This window comes from Mixophyes fleayi, chromosome 5, assembly GCF_038048845.1.
Source record: "Mixophyes fleayi isolate aMixFle1 chromosome 5, aMixFle1.hap1, whole genome shotgun sequence".
Lineage (NCBI taxonomy): Eukaryota > Metazoa > Chordata > Amphibia > Anura > Limnodynastidae > Mixophyes > Mixophyes fleayi.
The window spans coordinates 117474832-117497374 of record NC_134406.1 but is presented as its reverse complement, the minus strand read 5'-3'; the positions used below and the strand labels follow the sequence as shown (position 1 = coordinate 117497374).

Here is a 22543-nt window from a genome sequence, read left to right as displayed (position 1 = left end):
CACGCAGCCAAAGAGCTCTAATAGCCATTGTTCTTGCAGATTGCTAAACAATCTAGAGAAACACATTTTCTTCTGTTTCCATACTACTTAATAAAAACTATTAACTTCATCCTGTATCTTTATACAAAGCTTCCAACAGGATACTAAGAAACTGCAGGAACTGCAACCAAGTCTAATGTAACCTTTTGTAAAAAAAATTCCATCTTCCTATTCTTGGACTCTAAGGGGAAAACATCTTTCAGTGGAATAGTATCGTTATATTATAGAATAGTTACACAAAAAAATAAATTGTGTCCTGTAATGACGCTGTAGCTGAAGTTCCATCTCTATTGAACCATTTAATATTTCAACCAAATCTAAACTGAAGGATCTGTGTTGTTCCTTAGTTGCTGAAACATAATTGTCTGTATATCCTCTATATAAAATGTCACTATTTTTGGTAGCTTTGTATAATCCTCTTTAGTTACAAAATATTTTTTTCATGGAGTAATAATTCTAGATTTGCAGTCTCTTTATTCCAATAGGCTCTTCCATATGAGAGATGCTATGACACACAGCCATCAAAATTTGGTCCTTGCAGAAGTTGGGCAAGTGTAAGGGATCTGACCATTTTTCCTGCTTCCAACACATCAAGTTCAAAAACTGACTGTTCAGTGGTTGTAATGTTGTGGCTGACATACATTATACACACACACACACACACTTCCTGGTATGTCAGAGCCTGAAACCTCCTCTTTTATGTGCCGATTCCCTGACAGTTATACTTTAAACTTCGGGATGTTTAAATATTTTTTTCTGTGTGTTAGGGAATTTAGACTAAGCCCCAATGGGGCAGGGACTGATGCAAGTGAGTTCTCTGTACAGTGCTGCAGAATTAGTGGCGCTATATAAAGAATGAAGATGATGTATTGTTCAAGTGAGTAGGAGATCCATTATAACATCCCCTTCGTTCTAAAGTTCAAAAAGGAAAGGGAGAGATCTATTGTGACTGGATCACTTATAAACTCCTGGTATAAAATTATATAATTGCACATGCATTTATTTTGATAGTGTATATTCTGGTAAGAGAAATATTTAATTTCTGAGACCAGGGGGAGAATTTTTTTTTTCTTCCTCTTTTAACCTTGCTGAAGGAAACGCCTTATTTCTGATGTATATATCTGATACAAACAGCCTTTGTTTAGAAAGCCTTTTGGATATCTTGGTGTAAGGAAATGCCTTGTTTGGGGTTTGTACCTTTTAGGAATGTGTATTCTGCAATGGTCTGAAAAAATGATTCATGTTAATTAGTTTGATATGTGAGGGTGCACTTGAAGACACAGGAAGTTTTAATTAAAGATGGGCCACTAGATTAACTGTGTCTAAAAACAAGATGCAGGATATCACAGTATTTCTAGAATTTCAGATAAGAATATATATCATTAGCTTTACAATGCATGTAAATCCATGTTTAGGTAAACACAATGCATCCCGATTCTAAAAATAGCTTTTGTCCAAAACGGTATAAAAACACTGCCTTGTAAACTGAAATGCATCATTCTGATGTTCCATCTGACTTGTTCACCTGGTACCTTAAACCAGTATGAGAGCAATTAAAACATCACTTGCTTCAAAGACCTGCTTGAAAACATCTTCAATACTGCTGTATTCCTGTGACCAGCAGATTAGACCCTAAATCCAATCCGTCCTAAGGTTTGGACCCAGCTCTATAGTACCACCGCTCTGCCGCTACCCAGCAGCTGACCAGTGTGATAGGCCAGGGGGATCCATCCACAGCACCCTGATCCATAGTAAGCAGTCAGGGGTACCAGCCCAAGTGTACCAGAACGGGAGTACACTAGCAGTGACAGTTACCCAGAAGGAATGTGGTTCTGGGCACCATAAAGGAGCCCAGTGGTGGCAGCAGGCCCCTCTCCTACTACGGCAGGAGGGACGTATTTGGAATAAGGAAAGGGCACGGTGGCAAAGTAAGCCCAGCCGGTTCTCAGCAACAACAGACAGGGGGGGGGGGCATAGGCGGTCTATCCCGTCACATCTACATATACACTTCCTTAACTGCCATTGCACTATATTTTACACTGAAGGGGTTAAGAGCAATATTTGGTATAGCCACACATTAAAAAGGTACTTACCAGGTAACAAAGGATCCTCAATGCACAGCATAGAAGGCCTATAACCATTTGCCATGGCTTTCACAATTTCTTCCTTTGAAATGTAAGCACCTCCATCTCTTATTCGAATACCAGTTTTCAAATAATTAAAATTTCTTCCATATAGTTCAAAAAACTCAACCAGAAGCATACCAAGATTCTCATTGGCTCTTCTAGCATCAATTCTAGGGTGTAGCTAAGATAGAAAATAAACATTCTATTACAAGCCAGATTACACCTGCAGCATAACTTTGTCAAAGGTATTATGAATTAAGCAAATATATTAGCATGAACTATGTAAATTCTATTTTATGTATTTTACTGCAATTCCCTCATCAGCTCCTCCGTGAGCCGAGGAGAGATGTGAACAGCAGTGGAAGAGTTGATTTTAAGAACAGATGTTTCTAATTAACTGCTGTTGGACAAAGACATTCCTTACTTTAAAAAAAAAAAAAAAAAAGAAAAAAAAAAAACTACCAACACCATCACAGACCTTGGACCTCAACGGAACTATGGAACGCCTATACACACACTCAACCAATTGTAATATGACATTTGAATTGTAATACAACCTACTTTTCACTGTTCATATTGGTTCTGCCACTGTGGGGCAGAATGTTAGACTTGAGATCTGATATCACAGCGCTAGCATTTATTTTATTTAAACCTTTTATACTTTCTTAAAGTTCCTTTGCTGCAGAAATTCAATTCTTGCTTTTTCAATTTAGGTACTGCTGAGATTTCTCAGTTTTGTTGGACAACTTGGGCTATCAGCTTTGCAATACTTGGTGCACATCCTGTTTTGTGAAAGGTAAGCTATGCTACTCTTTCAAAATGTGCACCCGGTAATGCTGACTGGCTATTTTATATTTCCAATTAAATCTGTTGCACAAATATGATCTTTTATTTTATTATTTGTTTATAGTACCCGTTTCACAATTTAAACTTGAGGTTTAACATTTTACATGTTACCGTCAGCCACTTTGCTAAACAGTAAATCATTTTTATTGAAACAGAGGCAATTAAATGGTGCTCGCTCGATTCAAGGGAATCTAATTTGTGAACTGCCTATCAGAGTATGTATGTAAGCAAGCAAGAGTACTGTGATGAGATGCAAAGACAAAAATAAAGAGTAAATAGATCTATGAAGTCACAGAAAAACAGTGGAGATTGAGGCCATCTTCCCAGACATGAGGCCTAAGTGTACTTTCTGGTGGAATTGCAGGAGTCACCATAGATTGTAGACACATTCCAATTAAGAAAACCAGGACTTGCATATTGCCTGGATCAAGTTCTAAAATAGAAAGGATTTATGTACTGTATGGGTTAAATTCTCAGTGAATTATGGGAAATATATTGTCCAGAGGTACAGCTAGAAAGGAGTTCCAGTATGGAAATGCTAATTATGTAATATTTAATAAATATAAGGAAGAGGCTATGCGATTTGCGAAAGACTAGATGACTATGACTAATCATTGTGATATGCAGACTCCAAGTGCAAGGTCGTTTGATAAAAATATTTTGGATAATGTGCTAACAGAAATAAAAAAATAAAAGAGTCAGAACACACAAGTTACTTATGAAGTATTGCTTGGCATTGTGGAGAGCTGAGGTTGAACACTGGCTGAAAGCCATAAAGAAAGAAAAAAAAACAAAAAAACAAAGGGTTTTACCATCCCCTAAATTTGATTTAGATGGTTAAGTCTGAAAAGGCGTTCCTTACTTCTTTAAAAGAAAACCCATCAGACCTTCACTCTCAACGGACTATGGAATGCCTATACACGCACACATACTTTCAATCAATTGTAATATGGTATTTGAATTGCAATACAACCTACTTTTCCTCATTCATAAAACAGTTCTGCCACTGAAGGGCAGAATTTGGACTTGAAAATTGATATCACAGCACTAACATTTCTTTTGTTAATAAATCACTTTGAAATTCTGCAGGAGAGGAACTTTTAAGTATAATTATTGCTTTTCACACAAAACATTTTTTTCAATCAATGCAAATGACAGGACAAATTTTGTGAGAGCTGTAATTATGTTTAAAATATAGTTTGTGCTACATTGTGTTCACAAAGAAATAAAAACCAAATGTCTACATTTTATAGTTTTGCGTCTGTAATTTAAAGTCCCAGACAATATGAAACTACAAGAAATCACTATCGATGTCAAAGGGCTAGATTTATCAAACCCTCCCATAGAAACCCGATTCTAACCATCATTTTTTAGAATGCACTAAATCAGCGGTGGGCAACAGGTGGCCCACTGAGCCTTCTCTTGCCACCCCCCCAATCTTACTAGAACAGGGCAGCAGACTTCCACGTCACACGACTTGTGCAGTGTGTTTCCAGTTAACGCCTTCACTTTTCTTAGGTTTGAGAAATCTACCCCTCAGGCTTAATTCGCTGACTACACCATAAATGCAGAGCAGTCCAACAGGAGAACCTCATCTAACATTTTTTGGCATTGCTTAAAGGAAAAAAAAAAAAAAAAAGCATGAGTGGAGTGTCTCACAAATATCTGTTAATTAGAATTTATATCCTTAAGGGGGTGTTCAATTGTTAGTGTTAACGGGGGAAAACGAGCGCTCAAAAAATCTTAGCGTTAATACGGTAATTACTCGCTCCATTTCAGCTCGCCGTGAAATTCCGCAAGTAAACTACCGTATTAACGCTTTTCTCGCGCAATATTACCGTATAAATGGTAATATTTTTTGAGCGCTCGTTTTTTCCCGTTAATGCTAACAATTGAATACACCCCTTAGAGTTTACTCAAAAATGCATGTTGGCAATTTATAACATCCAGTGGAGGACTTTTACAGAAGATCTTCTTTCAATGACAGTCAACTTACAAGCATTATGCTACAGAAGGATTGTTGGCCTGTCTAAGATTCATATTTGCAGTTTCAAAGTAGACAAGTTTATATATTCTTACCTGTAAGAAGCTTATTGCCATTAAAATAAGGCTGTAAGAGCTAATTCCACCAGTAAAAACTTCATTTAGATCCCTTTGAAGGAGAAACTGTTTCAATACTAAAATCAAGTAAGGAAGCAAAGAATATTCCTAAAAAAAAACAAAAAAAAAAAACTTTAGTATACTTTTCTCCCAATAAAACAGCATGATGTTGTAGTAACAATTTTCCCACAAACTTTTGGCTGAAAAGTGAAGTTAGTTTACCTTCATGCAATCCTTGATGAACTGAGCTGCCTTTACACCCGTTCTAACATTAAAACTGATGTCCACTTTGACATCCGTCTCCAGGTCTGTAAGTTTAATAATTGGCACCTGAAAGGAAATACAACATGAGGTCATACTTCAATACAGGACTTCATAACCAATAGTCATAATCATAGGTCCTTAATGTTCTTATAAGTTCATTATCCACCATAACTTCCCTTGAGAAAACTCCATAGTCAATGTCCTGCTTAGTTGTTTTTTTTAGCTCACTAGACAGCAATTTATTTTTCTAGGACCAGCTAGTGTGTACATTCCTGCTCTCATGATTACTTCTGCCTAATGTCATGAGCTTTGAAACCCACAATGAGGAAACTGTGGGTCTCCTCATTGTGGATACTGGAGACCTAGGCAAATTAAGAGTTGAAGACAGGCAAGTATTCAGAGTGCATATAAACTGCCCATGGGAATAAAGGATTCTTCAAACAGGTATGCAAAGTACTCAAGACAAAGCTGACATTTCCTTTCACAATCACATAATAAATTCAGAAATGGGCAGGTGATCTTATGAGCATTTAATATATGCCCCAAACTAGTGAGCCCTCTTTCCAATCTCCTGCAGAATTTCTGCAAAAACTGAATAAATTCCCACCTAAAAGACCATATTATATACCAACTCAATATTTAGAAAAAACGGATTACATTTTTATCACTCAATACTTCCACCTTATAATAAGAACACTTACGCAAACAGTGGAATATTGGAATATTTCACCAAATGGCTACGCCGTTTCATAGGTTTACCTCTTCGAAACCCATATTTAAAAAAAAAAAAAAAAAAATGAACCACACACACACGGAATATTTAAACTCGCTGCACCAGAACCAGATCTCTAAATCCATCATGCCATATTTGGCTTGTATCCCAATTTTTAAGATTTCCCTTCTAAATTTGTAACACCCACTTTCAAGCAGCCTCAGGAACAGCAGTAAGATTGTAGGGCCATGGTTTGTGCTGGCATAACTACTTGCAGAGTAGCATTCTTAGTTTTATGTTTAGACATTGGAGTAAACAGATTTACTCACCGGGCAGTGCTGTCACCACTGTTTGCACTCCCCTCCAAGTCAGGAATCTTCACTGAACTAGAATGAGGCTGGAGAGTGTGGGAGTGCAGAGGAAGGTCCCTCCAGCAAAGCTATTTGCATGCTGGCAGCTCTCCCAACAGATTCTCACATGCTACTATCATTACACAAGTGCCCTGCCCTTATTCAGCAGCAATCTAAGTGCTGGATAATACTGACTATTCCACATAATACATTCAAAAAATACCTGAGTTTTTAAATTAAAAATGAACTTTTCCAAAAACCAAAGTCTAAAATTGCTAGTTACCCTAACCATTATAAAAGATAAAAAGATCCAATAATCCATTAGGTGTTAAAACTGGAGACTAGCGCACCAAATTCCACTGCACCCCACATTTTTACGTTACCCAAGATTGTTTGGATTACATGAAATTATTCATATATTGCAGACTGTATCTGGAAATGTTGGACTTGGGGATAAACAATTAATATGGAGTTCAGTTCACAAGCAGCCAAAGCAACAAAATCTCAATCCTATTTCAGAAGTTCATAGGAGGGCAAGACACTTGAAAACCACCTTGCATTACTTTTATATGGTCTACCACTATAACTGCAAAAGCAACAAGCTTTTGTACTGTATCTGAACACTTACCGTTGCTTTATCAAGTACTTTAATTGAATGAGGCTCTGCTACATTACGTTTGCGTAGTGCCTGTTCCAAAAGCTGTAAAGGAGGGCGTTCCCACTTTCCAAAGACAACAAGATCTATATCACTGGAAATGAACAGAACCAAGTTAATGAACAGTAACTTCCTCTTAAATATAGAACAAAACTACAAGTCTTGCCACACTAGCGTGTTACTACATAGTTCTATTAAAATGCACTCCTCCCATATGCAACTTATTTTCCTATATCTTCAGTGAGGTACATTGCTATAATGCACCAATATTGAAGCCTAACCCTCTCTCTCAGAGCATACATATTATCGCTGCTGAAAAATATGGTATTTCCACACTGCCTGTTCATCCTGCATGTTGGTGCCATTTGTACCCAAGCACTGCTCTCCTGGCTGCTTGCACATTTTTCTTTTTGTAATAAAACCTTATGTAATGTTATAATTATTGCCATGTGTGGCAGACAAGATATTTTATATAATATGAACAAATCTTACATGTCAGGTTGTCTAAGAAATTTGTTTTGAATGCCCAGTTTACAGAAGACCATTTTATCAGTGTGTAGCAGATTGAGCAATTGTAACTAGTTTACATTGAAAATACATACAACCTTCAGCTGTCTCACTGCAAATGTACTATACCACCGGTGGCTGCACAGAAATGCCAACACCAGTGATTGCTTTTTTACTGGAGGCTGATCATGCCTGTCCAACAGTAGCCACACGTGGAGCATAACCACAGCTAATCTTAATGCTCGACAGCCCCTAGTTTAACGGGTCAGCACATTTTTTCTTTTACCCCACACAAAGCATCTGTCTATCAAAAGTCCCAAGATAACTAAAATACTTTGTTTTTCTCTTCTCCAAATATGCTACTTCTGTATTCCTCATTCATGTTTTATACAATACCTGACACAAGGGTCTGTTCACACAGTTAAAATTTACAAACTGTAAGTCAACAGCCATCACATGGATCATTGATCCAATTGACAGTTCCGCCATGTTGACCTTTAACTACAGCGAAGGCTCAACTTCTAAAAATGATGAACACAAACCTATAAGTCTTAAGGTGAATTAAGCCCCAAGAAGAAAGCAGGGCTACCTTTATTTTAGTAAAGTGGGTTAACATTTTCCTTACACTGCTTAGGTTTGCAAATATGCACATTGTTTTGCACTTAGGCCCATGGGACAATGTTCTAGTTTAGTTACAATCACTTTTCACAACTTTAACAGACGTTTGTAATACTTTTCCATGGCTTTGAAACCCTGTAGTTCTAGGAAAGCATGCCTTTCAAACTAGAACTTGTTGTATTCAATCCCCACCACCTCCTCTATTCAGTATGGTCCAGATGCAGTCAGAGGTTTTAAAAAAAAAAGAAAAAAAAAAAATACACAGACTTTAGATAGAGATCTAACAATACTTAGCCTGAAATTACAGCCAGCTCTCAATGTCATGGATGCCATTTCAAGCTGGTCCATAAAAGATATTTTCAGGCAATCAAGAAGGAAGTTGGGTAAATACAATAGTGAAGCTTCAGTAACTTCTCAATCTAGGAAGGAAGTAAAATCTTTAAAAACACACACTCTTGCCAGCAGCTAAAAGTCTTCAGATTTCTACAAATGGCTAGATAATCTTTAATGTCTCCACCTTCCACTGGCTTTACTTATTCCAGCTATACCACTCTGACAGCTACACAAAAAAAAAAATCATCTACTTTAGGACTGCCTTAGTGAGGGCTTGTAATGCTTCTGACTTACTGTGTCTACTCACACTTTTCTCCAACAGCTACCATTGTTATTATGCCATCATATGTATTAATTATTCCCCACACTTCAGATTGCAAGCTCATTTGGGCAGTGCCATCTTTACCTTCTATTTCTGGTAATTGAAGAGTTATTTGTACCAGGATGGTCATGGTACAGAGCTGCTTAATATAGTGGGGCTTTAAAAATAGTCAAATAGTTAACATTAGCAGTTATAATTCTGCTTTTTTTACACTTTGCTGGGATTATTTTTTCTTAAAACAATTTGGTTTTTATTTTTAGCATGTGACAGCCATGGCACTGGCCAACTGAATACAAATTGCCTTGCTCTTTAATGTGTGCCTATAAGATAGTGTTAAACACTATTTGAAGTTGAGAACATTAATAGGGACCTTCTTCTCCTCCCAAGACCAAGTCCCTGAAGGCAAAGATCTAAAGTCACAACATACCTATAGGTGGTCACTAAAGGTCCTAGATGGAGAAGGAACAGTCCTTAAGAATTTCCTCTTTCAGGCACCATAAAAAGGTCTGACAGATCTGTGATGAACCGTCTGAAAAATTGTGTTGCCAGGTGTGGATTGGATCTGGCCCACCTGCATGGGTCTGAGTGAAAGTGTGCAAACTGCACTGCTTCTAAAGTGGACATAATTTTCCCCATGCAAGGAGAATGGATACCTGCTTGAGGATCCAGAGATCTCACTAGCTTTTAAATTAGAAACATCTCTTGTGGTTAAAAACTCTATGGAGTTTGTCGATGAAGAGGCCCAGATTCGACTCTGGATAGTTTATTATCCAGCAATAGAATTCTGTGCCATTAACAGCAACTGTGCCAGAAGGAAAGGTGAGAAAGCCACTTTCAAGAAGAATTTGTTTCAAGCCTGCTTGCTTCTCTGGTGGCCACCATGCAGGGCAAAGGAGTGGCCCTTTGAGAAGGATTCTCATTTTTTTCTGAGGGTGCCCAAAAAAAAAATAAAAAAAAAATCTCTACATAAAGTAATAATTTTGTCCCAAAAAACAACTTTCCATCTCAACGATTTGTCCATCCCAAGATAAGCATGCTCACCTGGCAGCAAAAGCTAAGGCCAACCTATTGGCCTAATAAGACTGCAGCCATGGAAAGCCTCAGCCAAATATTTGGATGATTCTCACATGATCCATCATCTCTCACTAATCTGCTTAGACCACAAAATCCATGCTCTGCTAGACAAAGCGTTCTATCTATGATGTCCTTCACGGACAGTGGTAGACACTGAAGGCAGGGAATACATGCATTCATCCTTAGCTGTATTTCCAATTCGTAAGCTGTTCGGGGAGATGGTAGGAAACCTGTGCCGAATCCAAAATTTTGGGTGAAGCCTTGCTTCAATTTGACAAAGTTCTGCCAACTTTAGGTGAAGGAAAAGAAATTGAACATGTGTCTTCTAGACAATAGAAATATCAGGAACCTCCAGTTCCTTAATGCATGTCTTCTTATCAAGAAGACTGAGAATAGGAGCCCTCATAGGACTAAATCTGAGGCAAACTCTGGCACTTGTGAGGCTCTTGAGCTGAAGATTATTCCAGCAATTTCTACAGTGAAGGCACTTACACAAAAACACTGGACCGAAGTTTCCAAACTTGATCATTTCTGAACCACCAACATGGTAATCCCTGGGTTCAAACGCCAAGTTTAATTACATTACGATGTTTAGCAAGGGATGAGTAGACATGAGACAAAAGGGAGCAGGCAGAAGAATTGCAGTTGCAAAGATGAAGAGCAAAAGCAGTGGGGAGAAGGACATGACAAGTGGACAAACGACAAGGGACTGTGAGGGAAGAGCAGACATAATGCAATGTGGGCTGTAAGAAATATACAAAGTTGCACTTAATGGAGACATTTATGCAGAGAAAGGAGGAAAACCACCAAACACCTGCAGAAGGAGCAGAGCACAATACTGGAGGAGATAAAAAAAGATGCTATGGTTGCTCTTCGCTAGCATTTCCCAGTGAACAATTTGGACATTCTAAATTCTTGGCAGTATCACTCAGAAGCAAAAGGATAGAGTACAAGAAGACAAGTACTCATGCCGCCTGGGGTACTGTAATATATTAAACATTGGCGCTGAATGCATTATATGTTGTACACAATAACTTACATTAAGATGTTTAGCAAGGCTGCAAGTCTTAAGAGCCCATAATTTTGAAATCATTACTCTTGTCAGAGAACAGGCTCAACCACACAATAAATTCATCATTAATGAATACAACATGAAATACATTATATGCATACATATGGCAATTCAAATAGTTAAGCATCATAACATTTTCAAATGATGTACTCCTTGTTACTCACCTTGTTGGCAGATAAAGGCCTGTACTAAAGCTTCCAAAAATCTGAACCTAAAAAGGAAAAAACAAAAACACCAACAACTATTCATAATGTGTTCATGGAAACTACAAAAACACACATGCAATTCAGACTATAAAACCATGAAAACAAAAACAGTAAGAGCAAGAAAGAACAAACTTTATGAAGTTAAAATATAGATCTACACAAACAACTCAGAGCATATTGAAATATGAAAAGGTGCATTCAGTTTTGCCCAGACCATCTAAAACTGCACCATTTGTTAATTATTTTGCATATACCTGTCAACAATTTGCAAACTTGGCAATATACAACACTCACATCAGCTGAGGGCCACAGATCCTTTATAACCGTTTCAATTCTATTCACCACTTCTCTTCTCATTGCGGCTTCTTCCGGTCTTGGAGACATGAAGTCATAGAAATCGAGGATTTCTTCATGCAAACTAAAAATTAAAGTTGGCATCATTAGTGTGCCCTTACAACAGAAGGTTCACAATATGATACAGAGGGGAATGTTAACATGAAAAATGTTCCCAAAAGTTAGGCACCAAAGAGGAGCCCCACATTTGGGCCCAGAGTTTTTATGTTGCAGCATGTAAGAAGGGATTGCAGTTCTACTAAACAGTTAGCATGACATTTAAAAAGTGGCAGGAGTTCCACAGGAACAATGCCAAATATACAATATAAATATACATATATACACACATACAATTCCAAGAGTGTAGAATGGACTGCAACCTTATGTTAAGTGAAGACTAACCAGTTTTGGTATACATTATATGGCAGTAAAGCACATTGTTTAAAAATTCATTATCTAAACCAGTAATAGGCAGTCAAATTCACTTTGGGGGCACATACTAGCCTTCTTAGGAAGTTGAAAACCCCCCACGTTACTCATCCCAAAATGCTGCCATACTGGCTATTCTAGTAATTACACCTATTAAATAATTTAGGTTAGTTTTATTGATCATAGTAACTACAAAGAAAGAAATGAGACCATGTGCAAACTGCACTCACTCCTTTCATGTGCAATTTGACTCTCTGCAGAGGTCACATAATGGAGAAGCAACCAGCTTTTGTTCAGTTTATTTGCTGCTTTATGACAGCTGAAACCTAGGACAAATGTTTTCAAGCAGATGTGCAGAACCAACGAGACATAGCAACTTGGTCCAGCCACTCACTTCTCCTTTCTGCAGCCATATTAGCGCTGGCTGTAATTAGCCCAACCTGCTAATGTGATTAGGGGTACCCCAAGTTGTAGGCTGTGCCCAAATCATGGCAGCCTGCATGTCCTGTTCCACGATATTTATGGAATGTTAGGGAGAAAATAAAGGGACTACAATCTGCGGTAGACCTGAAATTTCTGGTCAGGACTAGCCCACACCTCACTAAACAGGTCATCCAGCAGCACAAATGAAGAAACTAAAACATATCTTTCCTATTAAACAGCAAACAATAATTTTTATTGTCTGCCTAACACACACCAAGTGATCCTCTCCTGCATCTTGTAGGAAGCCTCGTCAAGATACAAGGAAACATCAGGGTCTGAGCCTTCCATCACCTCCCCCTCGGAAGAGAAGTCAGAAACTGACCCTTCCACAGTCTAGGGGACTGCTAGAAGCCAATCCTTTAAAGGTCCAGATGTGTGGCGGTTGTCAGAGACCTCTCTCCAGGAGAGTATACTTGAACTAAGCCCAGTGCAAGGCCCTGAGCAGCTTGTCAGGTGCTAAAGGGCCAAACCCAAAAGGCTCCTGGAAGGTAAGGCCATGGTGCCCTGAGGCCAACATGGTATGGGCAGAAGAGGGGACATCCCCTCTATGCCCTATGGTGTGCAACAAGTTGCATCAACTCTAAAATAGACATGGCCAAGGCTGGCTCTACCATCTTAGTGGATGCAGTCAGAGGGGAGCCAGTAACATGCAGCATACAAGGCATCCACCCTAGACTGGGAGCAAGGCAGTTTAGAGTGACATCTGGAGTGGGCAAAACTTTTGCCACTGTCCCACCTCCAGTTTCAGCTCTGGACGAACTACCTCCCCAACAGCAGGGTGGGGGTGTAACACAGTTTCACAATCCAGGAGGATATGGAACTATACAGATACAGTCCAGAGGAAGAGACAAGCTCACACAAAACAGCACCCCTGCACCACTAAATCCCTGCAGCAAAGAGGGTAGACAGAGTAGGAAGGGATTCTCCCAACATAATTGCTATGCTGCTCCTGCCCACCTATATAGTCCCACCAGGGATAATAAGCCGACGGGACTTGACCTCCCCTGAAGGGGACCATCACCAAAGGAAGGCCCCATTTGCAACCCCACACTAGGCGCAGGGAGGCAATGAAAGTCAGCCCCAATCTAGCCTAAACCTACTTAAAATAGAGACCAGGGGAGCCACCTACCTGGAGCTGGACCATAACTACTACACTCCAGAAGGAGAAGGCAGCCACTTTTGCTGCTGCATCTCCAAGGAGCAGACCAATGCCAGTCTCTGCCCAATGACACTGGATGAACAGAAAAGCCAGGCACTTCCTGCAGCAGTAGTGACCAGTTCCTCCCCAGGGGTAATCCCATGGTGGGAGCGCATTGTCAGCAACAGCCAAGCACAGCACCTTCGCAGCCCACTCCTGGCATCCCTGGCTGAAGGATGCTAGTGATGAAAAAATAAAAATTGATGCATAAAACGAAAACCAAAACTAAATTCAGAGGCAGCCATCGGCACTCACCCAGCTCCGGCTAGCATGTAGCTAGAGGGGAATTTGTATAGTCATGAAAATGTAGACCTTGTCTAATTTAGGGGGAGGGGAGCTGCAAAAAGAAAGCCCCTACTAATCAAGTGCAAAAAAAAAAAAAAAGTTTTTAATTTAACCAGCAGAGTCCTTTTTAATTTATACAGTACTGTATGTTATAGCAAGTTAGGAACACATGCCTTGCTCACATCGAATTAGTAGTTTCTTGCCAATGCAGATATTTTTCTACTGCCAAATACTCTAACAAAAGTTATTCCAAATAGAATGCAACAGTTACTGAAATTTGTCAGGTCACAAAACTAAAAATACCCAACACACTTATGGCTAATTTGTGTTGCACGATATTCAGAACTTTGTACATAGAGCCACCACAAAAGAGCCAATAGATTGAGTTTCATAGAAAACAATGCATGTGCATAAACACAAGGACAGCTTTGCAATTATGACAAACAGGTCTTGAACATGCACCAAGTGGACAGTGACCACTGTGGCAACACAATCTCCACAGCCAAAAAGCATAACCAAGCCCTAACAAAAATTAAAAAAAATTATAGTGGAAGAAGTTTTATCCACTGAAACTTAGGTTAGAGTAAACTTAGAAGTGGTGTATGGAAAGTACAAGTGTAATTCTATCAAATTCCATTCAATGATGGAAGTAGAAGTGGTGGTATGGCACACCACTGTATATTACTACACTTTGACAAGTGTTTAACGCTTAATAAGAAATGGCTTTATTTGTTAGAGCTCCCAGGTACAGTACTACACAGCAAGCACTCTTGTGGATTTGAATTGCTCCTCTAATGGGCATTAGATTGCACTACATATCTTGACTAAGCAATTGTATTTGCAGTTATCCAACAGATCCCTCACAGCCAAATAAGGACTGTTTCCTGCATCCATAAGAATCACATTGCAGGAGACTAAATATTTTTCCACAACAACTGTGCCAACAGCACTGCTAGTACAGGGAGGGTTATACTGGAGAGATGGACCATGAAGAAAAGTAGGCACCAATTTGTAACCCATGAAGTACCAAGTGTAGTTTTGGCTAAGAGAAATTCAAATAGGTATGTAGTGTCAAAATACAGAATTCAATGCGAGTCAACCATAAGAAAGTTAATATATTTAGACAGTATTTCCTCTGGTTTCCACTGGTATTTATGAGAATAAATTCAGGTGCTACCGCGTAATCCTAAAAATGTGTTAACAAGTGGCATATTAAATTTAAAAAGGAAATTGATCAGCAATTGCTCTTTTATAGTTCATTTATAAACATGGTACGTGTATCTGCACATATTTACAGATATTTTCCTATCCTAGTCTAAAGAGTAAAAATATACATCTAGGCTGCAAACATTTAACTGTATTCCATCCAGTTCTGCACATTTGAGATGTACCATCAAAATAAACCTTGACAGTTAAAGACAATTTAATGAAATATAAGCATACACAAGTCAACATCTACCACAAAAAGTGAAGGACTCAAAAGTGAAACATTTGTTCAAACAAATACCTTTCGAGATTGCTCACAAGGGTAAAGGGCTAAAAAAAAAAAAGGTACTTCTGACTAAATTGAAAACTGTACGAGAGATATGCAATTGAAATGCTACAAACAGAAGGAATTTAAGATTGGACTTTGAACTTGATTGAGTTAATCAAAAAATATTTTGTTAGTGGGAAGGGGAATAAAAATTGTTACTTGGAACACTTAAATAGAATAATTCCAATGCAACACCTTCAGACAACTCAGGGCAGATAAAGCAGGGATAATTGAGAGAACAGTCTGTTTTGTCATCTGCCTTGAAGATAAGCATGTCTGCTACACTTGTGCCTGTCTACAGAGAGCAACGTGTGAGCTTCCAAACCTCCTCCATTGAGCTGTCATTTTCAGTTAACTTGCCCCCAACTTTAGAAACCATTGCTTGTCCAGGTGCATGTATATATTGATTTCCGCTAGTCAAAGTAGTTTACTCTCTATCACACAATATAGAAAAAACACTCCCTGTATCATAGCTAACCACATTCCTGGTCTATGAATAAAGACCAGCACTATATTATGCAATAGTATGGTGCAGTTAGGAGAAACTTCTACCCAAAGAGAAGTGCAGAGAACCAACTAACAAATCATCCACACTTAACTGACCTGGCAAATCAACAAAGTACACTAAAACAGTGTATGCAAACTGACATGCATAACCGAAAAACTGATTTCAAGCACATATAAGTAGAACTTAAATACCTGGTGTGACTGGATCACTGATAAATAACTTTTGGTATGAATTTATTTAAAGGAAATAGCGCAGGCCGCTGATTTATATAAAATTGCCAATGCACTTTTTTGTATTTTATATTCTGAGATAGGAAATCGTTATTTCTGAGACCAGGTAGAAACTGGTTTTTCCTGTTTTCACCTTACTAAAGGATATGCCTTATTTCTGATGCATATATCTGATACAATAGGCCTTTGTGGCTGGAGGTCTTGTGTCTATTGGGATGTATTTTGTATGGAAGAGTCATTGTTTGGGATTTGTAAGGTTGCTAGTGGAAACCTCCAGTTAGGCATATGTGGAAGGGAGTCTGATAGAAGGAATGGCTAACGAAGTTTTGTGATGAAGTGTCAGGATGCCTGCTCTGGCCAAAGGCCCAGCAGGGGGGTCGTTACTGTGTGGCCTTTTGTCCAAAGTGAATTTCATAGATAAGCGCAAATTTTGTTAAGCTTTGCAATGCATGTAAATCCATGTTTGTGTAAATAGGGTATGTCCTGATGCTAAAAATAGCCTGTGTATGAAATGTATAAAAGGCACTAGCTTGTATTTGAAACTTGTTCTTCTGATTTTTATCTAACCTGATCACACTGGTATCTTCCAGTGTGAGCAAATAAACATCTTGCTTCAAGACCTGCTTTAACACATCTTTCATATTGCTGTATTCCTGTCATCTGCAGATTAAACCGAAAATCGAATACGTTCTCTGGCTGTCTGAGGTTTGGACCCAAACTTTTCCAGTACCACCGCTCTGCCTGCTACCCATGCAGCCCTGAATAGTGTGATAGGCCAGGGAGGGATCCATCCACAGCAACCCTGATCTATAGTGAAAGGTCAGGAGTACCAGCCAAGGTACACCAGCAATGAGGTATACTAGCAGCATTAGTGACCCAGAAGGAACGTGGTTCTGAGTGCCATAGAATGAGCTCAGTGATGGCAGCATTGTAAACCCCTCCTACTGCGGCAAGAGGGCGCATTTGGGATAACGAATGAGAACGGTGGCAAAGTAAGCCTAGCCAGTTCCCGGCAAGAACAGACAGGGGGGCATAGGGGGTCCATCTTGTCACACCTGGTCATTACAGTAAATAGGGTAGAATACTGGGGATAGTGGCAAAGCAAAGTAGGAGGTTGTACCTCTGATCATTGTACAACGCTGACATTTACCCAAAGCATTATGTAAAATGCTGCAAGGTAGGACAAAATTGACCTTTGTTATCTGACTAGTCATTCATTTGGCCCACAATAAGTAACTTTCATTGAATGTCAATTGGAAGTTAGTACAAAAATATTTATAAAGGACTTACCACCTGACAAGATTTTTTATGCACTATGCTGCAGCTAATGTAATGGAACAGTGCAATTTATCAAACAGGGCATAACACACAGACATCTGCTTATATTCACATTCAGTTTGGTCCCACATGTTAAGCCAAGCTACAGTCACTAAGACTGACCTGCTAGAGTCTATGGAGAACAGTTAGTGCAACTGGACAATACATTCACTGCCTGACCCAATTTTCCAGGGAGATCCTGATCACACTAAGCCACAACAAATCTTCATGGGCCCATATATACAAAATCAATTAATTTGTGGCCTGTTGGGTGTAAACTAAACCTATGTGGCCAGCAGATACACACTGCTTGTATGCAAGATCATAAAAAAAAAATCCTAAAAATGTAGTTCTAAAGAAAAAAAAAACCTACACACCACACTAGCTTGCTTCCAACTTTCCCAACTACTAACTATCCCATGGAAGTTAATAAATATGTTGTATCTTAAAAGTAGCATGACAGCTAGATTTTAGCTTGCACCTTTCAGAGCTAAAAATTAGACCAGCCTAGGAAGATAATTGAGAGTATGCTAGTAAGGTGGGTGTGTTCCATGAATGTGGTTGTACACTGCCTGTGCTAGCATTTTAAACCCTCAGGAATGCTCTGATCCTACAGTGATGAAATCTCTCAGATTGCATACCAAGAACAGTTACTCATTACAAATAAGGAATGTTTCCTTCAAGTAATGTATATTTGTGATTATAAAATGGCTATTTATAATATATAGTTGTAACTTTCTTCATATCATATTTTACAACATCCAAACTGGAATATATAACATTTTCATATGATAAACTTACCCCTCTATGCCTGGATAGTAATCTCTAGTTTTCCATGGGGTGCCAGAAGCATACTGCACGTGATTTCTACAATCCATCCAGTTTGCTCCTTCATGAAGCAAGTAGTTCATTCCAAATGTGCTAGCTTTATTCTCTCTTTTCCTACGGCAAGGATGGTACTGATGTTGCTGATCGTAGCAGCTGGAGATTTGATTAAGGAAGTTGTGATGAAAGTCACCATGACGGGAGCTAAGGACTGAAACAGGGGAGGATGTCCGTTTTGAGAGATTTCTTGAGATTGTATTCTGGCCATTTTTGTTATTAAGTCCATTCTCAAAATGAATGCTCTGCCCTAGCCCAGAGCTTAGAGAGTTTGAAGAGGTACTACCCTGAAGCGATCCTATTCCACTACTAGGAGAGGAGCATCTAAGAGCATCTGCATCAAAGTCAGAGGATGAACATGAAGATGACACAGAAGAGTTCTTCTGTGACCTTGAAATGTGAGAACTGTCAAGCGATTGAAAGGCAGAGGCAGGAGGCAAAGCACAGCCAGCAACCACTGGTACAACATCTTGGTCCCGATCTCCTGAGGATGATGAAGAGGATGAGCCAGGTGTGCCTGGGCGAGAAAAAGAGCTACTCTGGAACATATACCCATCAAACGCCAAGGTATTGAGACACATATGGGATGTGTAATTAGGGGGCCCATTTAACAAGTTAGGGTAAGGGCTTCCAGGAGGCATTCCAGAAGGTGACATAGTCTGTATCGGATGTGGATCCCATGGGCCCTGTGAGGTCTCCCAAATATGCATCCAAAGAGCATTTGCAGGGCCATTCTGTTCTGGCTGGATCCAGGCCACACGTGGATCCATGAAAAAGAAAGTTCAAAAGGACAGCAACAGGCAGAGGAGAAACACAAACAAGTAAAGACAATTTAAAATTATTGTACATATAAACTTGAGATGGACTGTGACTCCTGGTTAGGAAATATAAGCTTATGGTAGCTGGGGAGTGCAAATAAAACAGCAAACTGCATCAGATGAGGTTTCCGATCCAATTAACAGATGCACTTGGGAGGCTAATTGAAGCCTGTATGCTCTCCCGTAAAACACAGAATGAAGTCAGTGTGAAAGGCCCTTGAAAGGAGAAATTAAGTCTGGCCTGGTTATTGCTAATCACGTCTCCAGTTTCTGCTAGAGTCAAGATCCTATGATGAGAGCAGAGAGGAGGCAGAGGACGTGACAGCCGGGGCAGGCCTCCATCTGCAAAAAGAGGAGAAGCCATAAACACAGAGGACAGCAGATTATTGAAGGTAAAGTAGTGGCAATTTTAAAACAGAGAAAGCAATAAATTAGGTTCATACACAGGCAAGTTAAACGGGCAACTCTAAAATGTCTTGTGAAAAGACTATAAGCCACGTCCATAGATGTTATAGACTCGTAGCGGTACCCATACTGCGATATGAAGTTAGAAACACCACAATCCCCAGAGACAGCGTGCTCTACGCCCCACGTGTGCACAAACCTCTGCCATACTAGTTTCCCTCGACTACTCAGCGTGGAAGAGGGTGTCAAAGCCACGTGAGCACAACTCACCCGCCACACTAACTGGCGCACTCGTACTCCGTTTCGTTGGCTATCTCACGGATAACACTCAGTGATACGCGCGGCCTCTTCTAAATACAGAACAAAAACCGGTCACAAAAATAGTGCTATGCGCACGCGCGGCGGTTTTTAAACCCTCACTGCCGGTCCGCTGCCTTGGAAACATGTGGCGCGCGCAGGTACTGTTGGCCTCGACCAGTGGCTCCGGCTTTCCAATGGTCTCCGCCCCTGTAACGCCCCTGTGTGCTCTGTACAATGTCTGGCAGGTTCGGAGTCGGGAAATGAGCATGTGACAAAGAAAGAACTTTAACCGAACCGGGACGATTTTCGGAAGATGCCTGACGTGTAAATGCAGGAATACTTTGTGTTAGAGTCTGTGGACTCTGATGCTCTTGACGTGGCCAGACTACTGCTATAAATCACCTGATGACTGAAGACTGATGACTGGAACACCAGTCATCAGTCTTAGTGGACCTAATTTACGAAGTGCCTTGGTCCAGCATTGTGCCTATATTTCTTCAAACGTGTGGGTTTGCTGAGCAAGATGGTGTTTGCGGAAGACACATTTGTACAGGAAAAGGAAAGGATTTTGGTACAGTGAAGGCATTCCTTCATTCTATAGAGCAATGAGAAAAGAGAATTCATTTCTCACAGCAAAATTATTCAAATTAAATAACATTCTTTGATGTGAGGAGGGGATGCATGTCGAATTACACTTAATAAAACGACTTGAATTTGACAGAGCTGGCCATCTTGTGATATTGTCCTAAACATTTTGAGGCATATTCAATTAGCATTCGCGGCCGCGATTACGTGCGGCTGCACAGGTCCTGATGCCGCAACATCGTGGATTTCCGTGCACAGAATTCTGTGGCACTTTACATGCGCAGCCGCAAATCCAAATTGAATCCCCCGTTAGAGTGAACATTAAGGGGCATATTCAATTGTTGGCGTTACAGCCAAAAGTAACGCGCCCCGCTCACTATTTTGTAAATACTGTTATTACTGTACTTTTCTGGCTGGATTTCAGCTCGCGGCTCAGGGAGCTGCGAACTGAAATCTGGCTGTAGTTACCGTAATAACAGTAATAGTTGTTCCGCGGCGGAAAATGCAGAGAATTGAATAAGGGCATATTCAGTTAGGCTTCATGGATGCGATTATGCACGGCTGTGCATGTAAAGTGTCATTACAGTAATGGAACATCGCGTGGGTGCGCACTAAAATCCGTGATGTTGCGGTACCAGGACCCGTGCAGCCGCGAATCCTAATTGAAAATGCTCCTAAATTTCCAGCGAGATGGGCGCGGCCATCGCCTCGATGTTCAGAAACACACATTGCCAGCGATTTTGGTAGGACTCTCAACTCATTGTTTCTTGCACCTCAATGGGGAATAATGAGCGGAAATTCCAGTCATATCATCAGCACGAGGTATCTCAGTGGACAATCTAGAGACACCTCGTGCACTTGCAATATTGAATCTTCCCGTTCATGTGAGATATTTTATGCCTTCATGTTGCGGGGAATCTCATTTCTAGATAGGTAGGAGGTTGGACAGTGATGACACTTTTGCATGATGCACTCATAAGTGTAGATTGGAGACATGGTGCCCAGAGCAAGCGCATGCTATGGCGTACCCACAGTACTGAAGTGTGTCAGGGTACGTGGAGTGGCCAGAATGTGGGAACAAGTTGAATTGGAAAAAAACAATTGTTCTCTGGCAAATACCAGCTAAAAGAAAATAAAGATTTTACTTAAGTTAAGATTAATGATTTGGACTCTGCTCTTAGTGCCTGGAGCTCTCACTGTCTTTAAAGTCTGTGGAGAGAGAGTAAGATCGGAGAGTAGGGGAGGAATTAAGGTGGCAGGCACACAATACAGAGAGATAAAAGAAAAAACTACCATTGTAGTGTAAGGGCGGATCTAGAATTTTTTTTTGCCCTGTGGCGATTTGGGGGGGGGGGGTGATTTAGTCCCGTCCCCTTTTTGAAAACTAAGACTGCCTATGGCTGCACACTATGCAGAGGCAGAGATAGGCAGAGAGAGTGCTGCCCGGCTGCAAGCCCCTGCTAAGGAGGGCGATTGCACCCGCCCCCCCCCCCCCCCTGGATCCGCCACTGTTTTAGTGGGACATTGATCTCCTTAGACACAATATTAGTTATTAATAGGCCTTTGTAAAGCCGAAATATGTCTTCCCTGGAGAGAAATGTAATAAAATTTTACTTTTCTTATGTATCCATACAATCTTAAGTTTAAAAAGTGAAATATAACTAAATTTAAAATTACTGAATAGGTTTAAAGTATTATTGATAGTCTATAAACAATTTACATAGCTTATGGGACCGGAACCCCTATTGGACTCTCTGTTGTGAACATAGAGAGCTTGCAGTTATTTATAAGGGATAAATCATAACTGCAGTGTAAATATGTTATGTCAAATGAGTCCATTGATAAGTGTAGTCAAAGTGTAAAATGTAAAGACAGAGTCTGATGTAAATGTATTTGTTGGCTGTGCACATTCCAGTGTGAAAAGATAAGTGTGTCACCTGTGACAGCTTCAAAGGGCTCCTACTGCGAGATAGACTGGCCTGGGAGGGAGTTTTGGACACTTGAAGAGACTG

General features: G+C 40.0%; 1 protein-coding gene across 1 annotated transcript in view; it reads right to left on the bottom strand.

The window, feature by feature from the left end:
- TENT4A (terminal nucleotidyltransferase 4A) overlaps positions 1 to 20053 on the bottom strand; it is a 48130-nt gene extending 28077 nt beyond the window's left edge. The window contains exons 1-8 of the mRNA XM_075212753.1: positions 19917 to 20053; positions 18343 to 19583; positions 11519 to 11642; positions 11183 to 11229; positions 7066 to 7186; positions 5334 to 5441; positions 5091 to 5219; positions 2133 to 2346 (exon numbers count right to left, since the gene is read on the bottom strand). Coding sequence (XP_075068854.1) covers positions 2133 to 2346; positions 5091 to 5219; positions 5334 to 5441; positions 7066 to 7186; positions 11183 to 11229; positions 11519 to 11642; positions 18343 to 19193 — 1594 coding nt within the window. The 5' untranslated portion in view covers positions 19194 to 19583; positions 19917 to 20053. The remainder of the gene's footprint in view (positions 1 to 2132; positions 2347 to 5090; positions 5220 to 5333; positions 5442 to 7065; positions 7187 to 11182; positions 11230 to 11518; positions 11643 to 18342; positions 19584 to 19916) is intronic.
- Positions 20054 to 22543: the final 2490 nt, after the last annotated feature.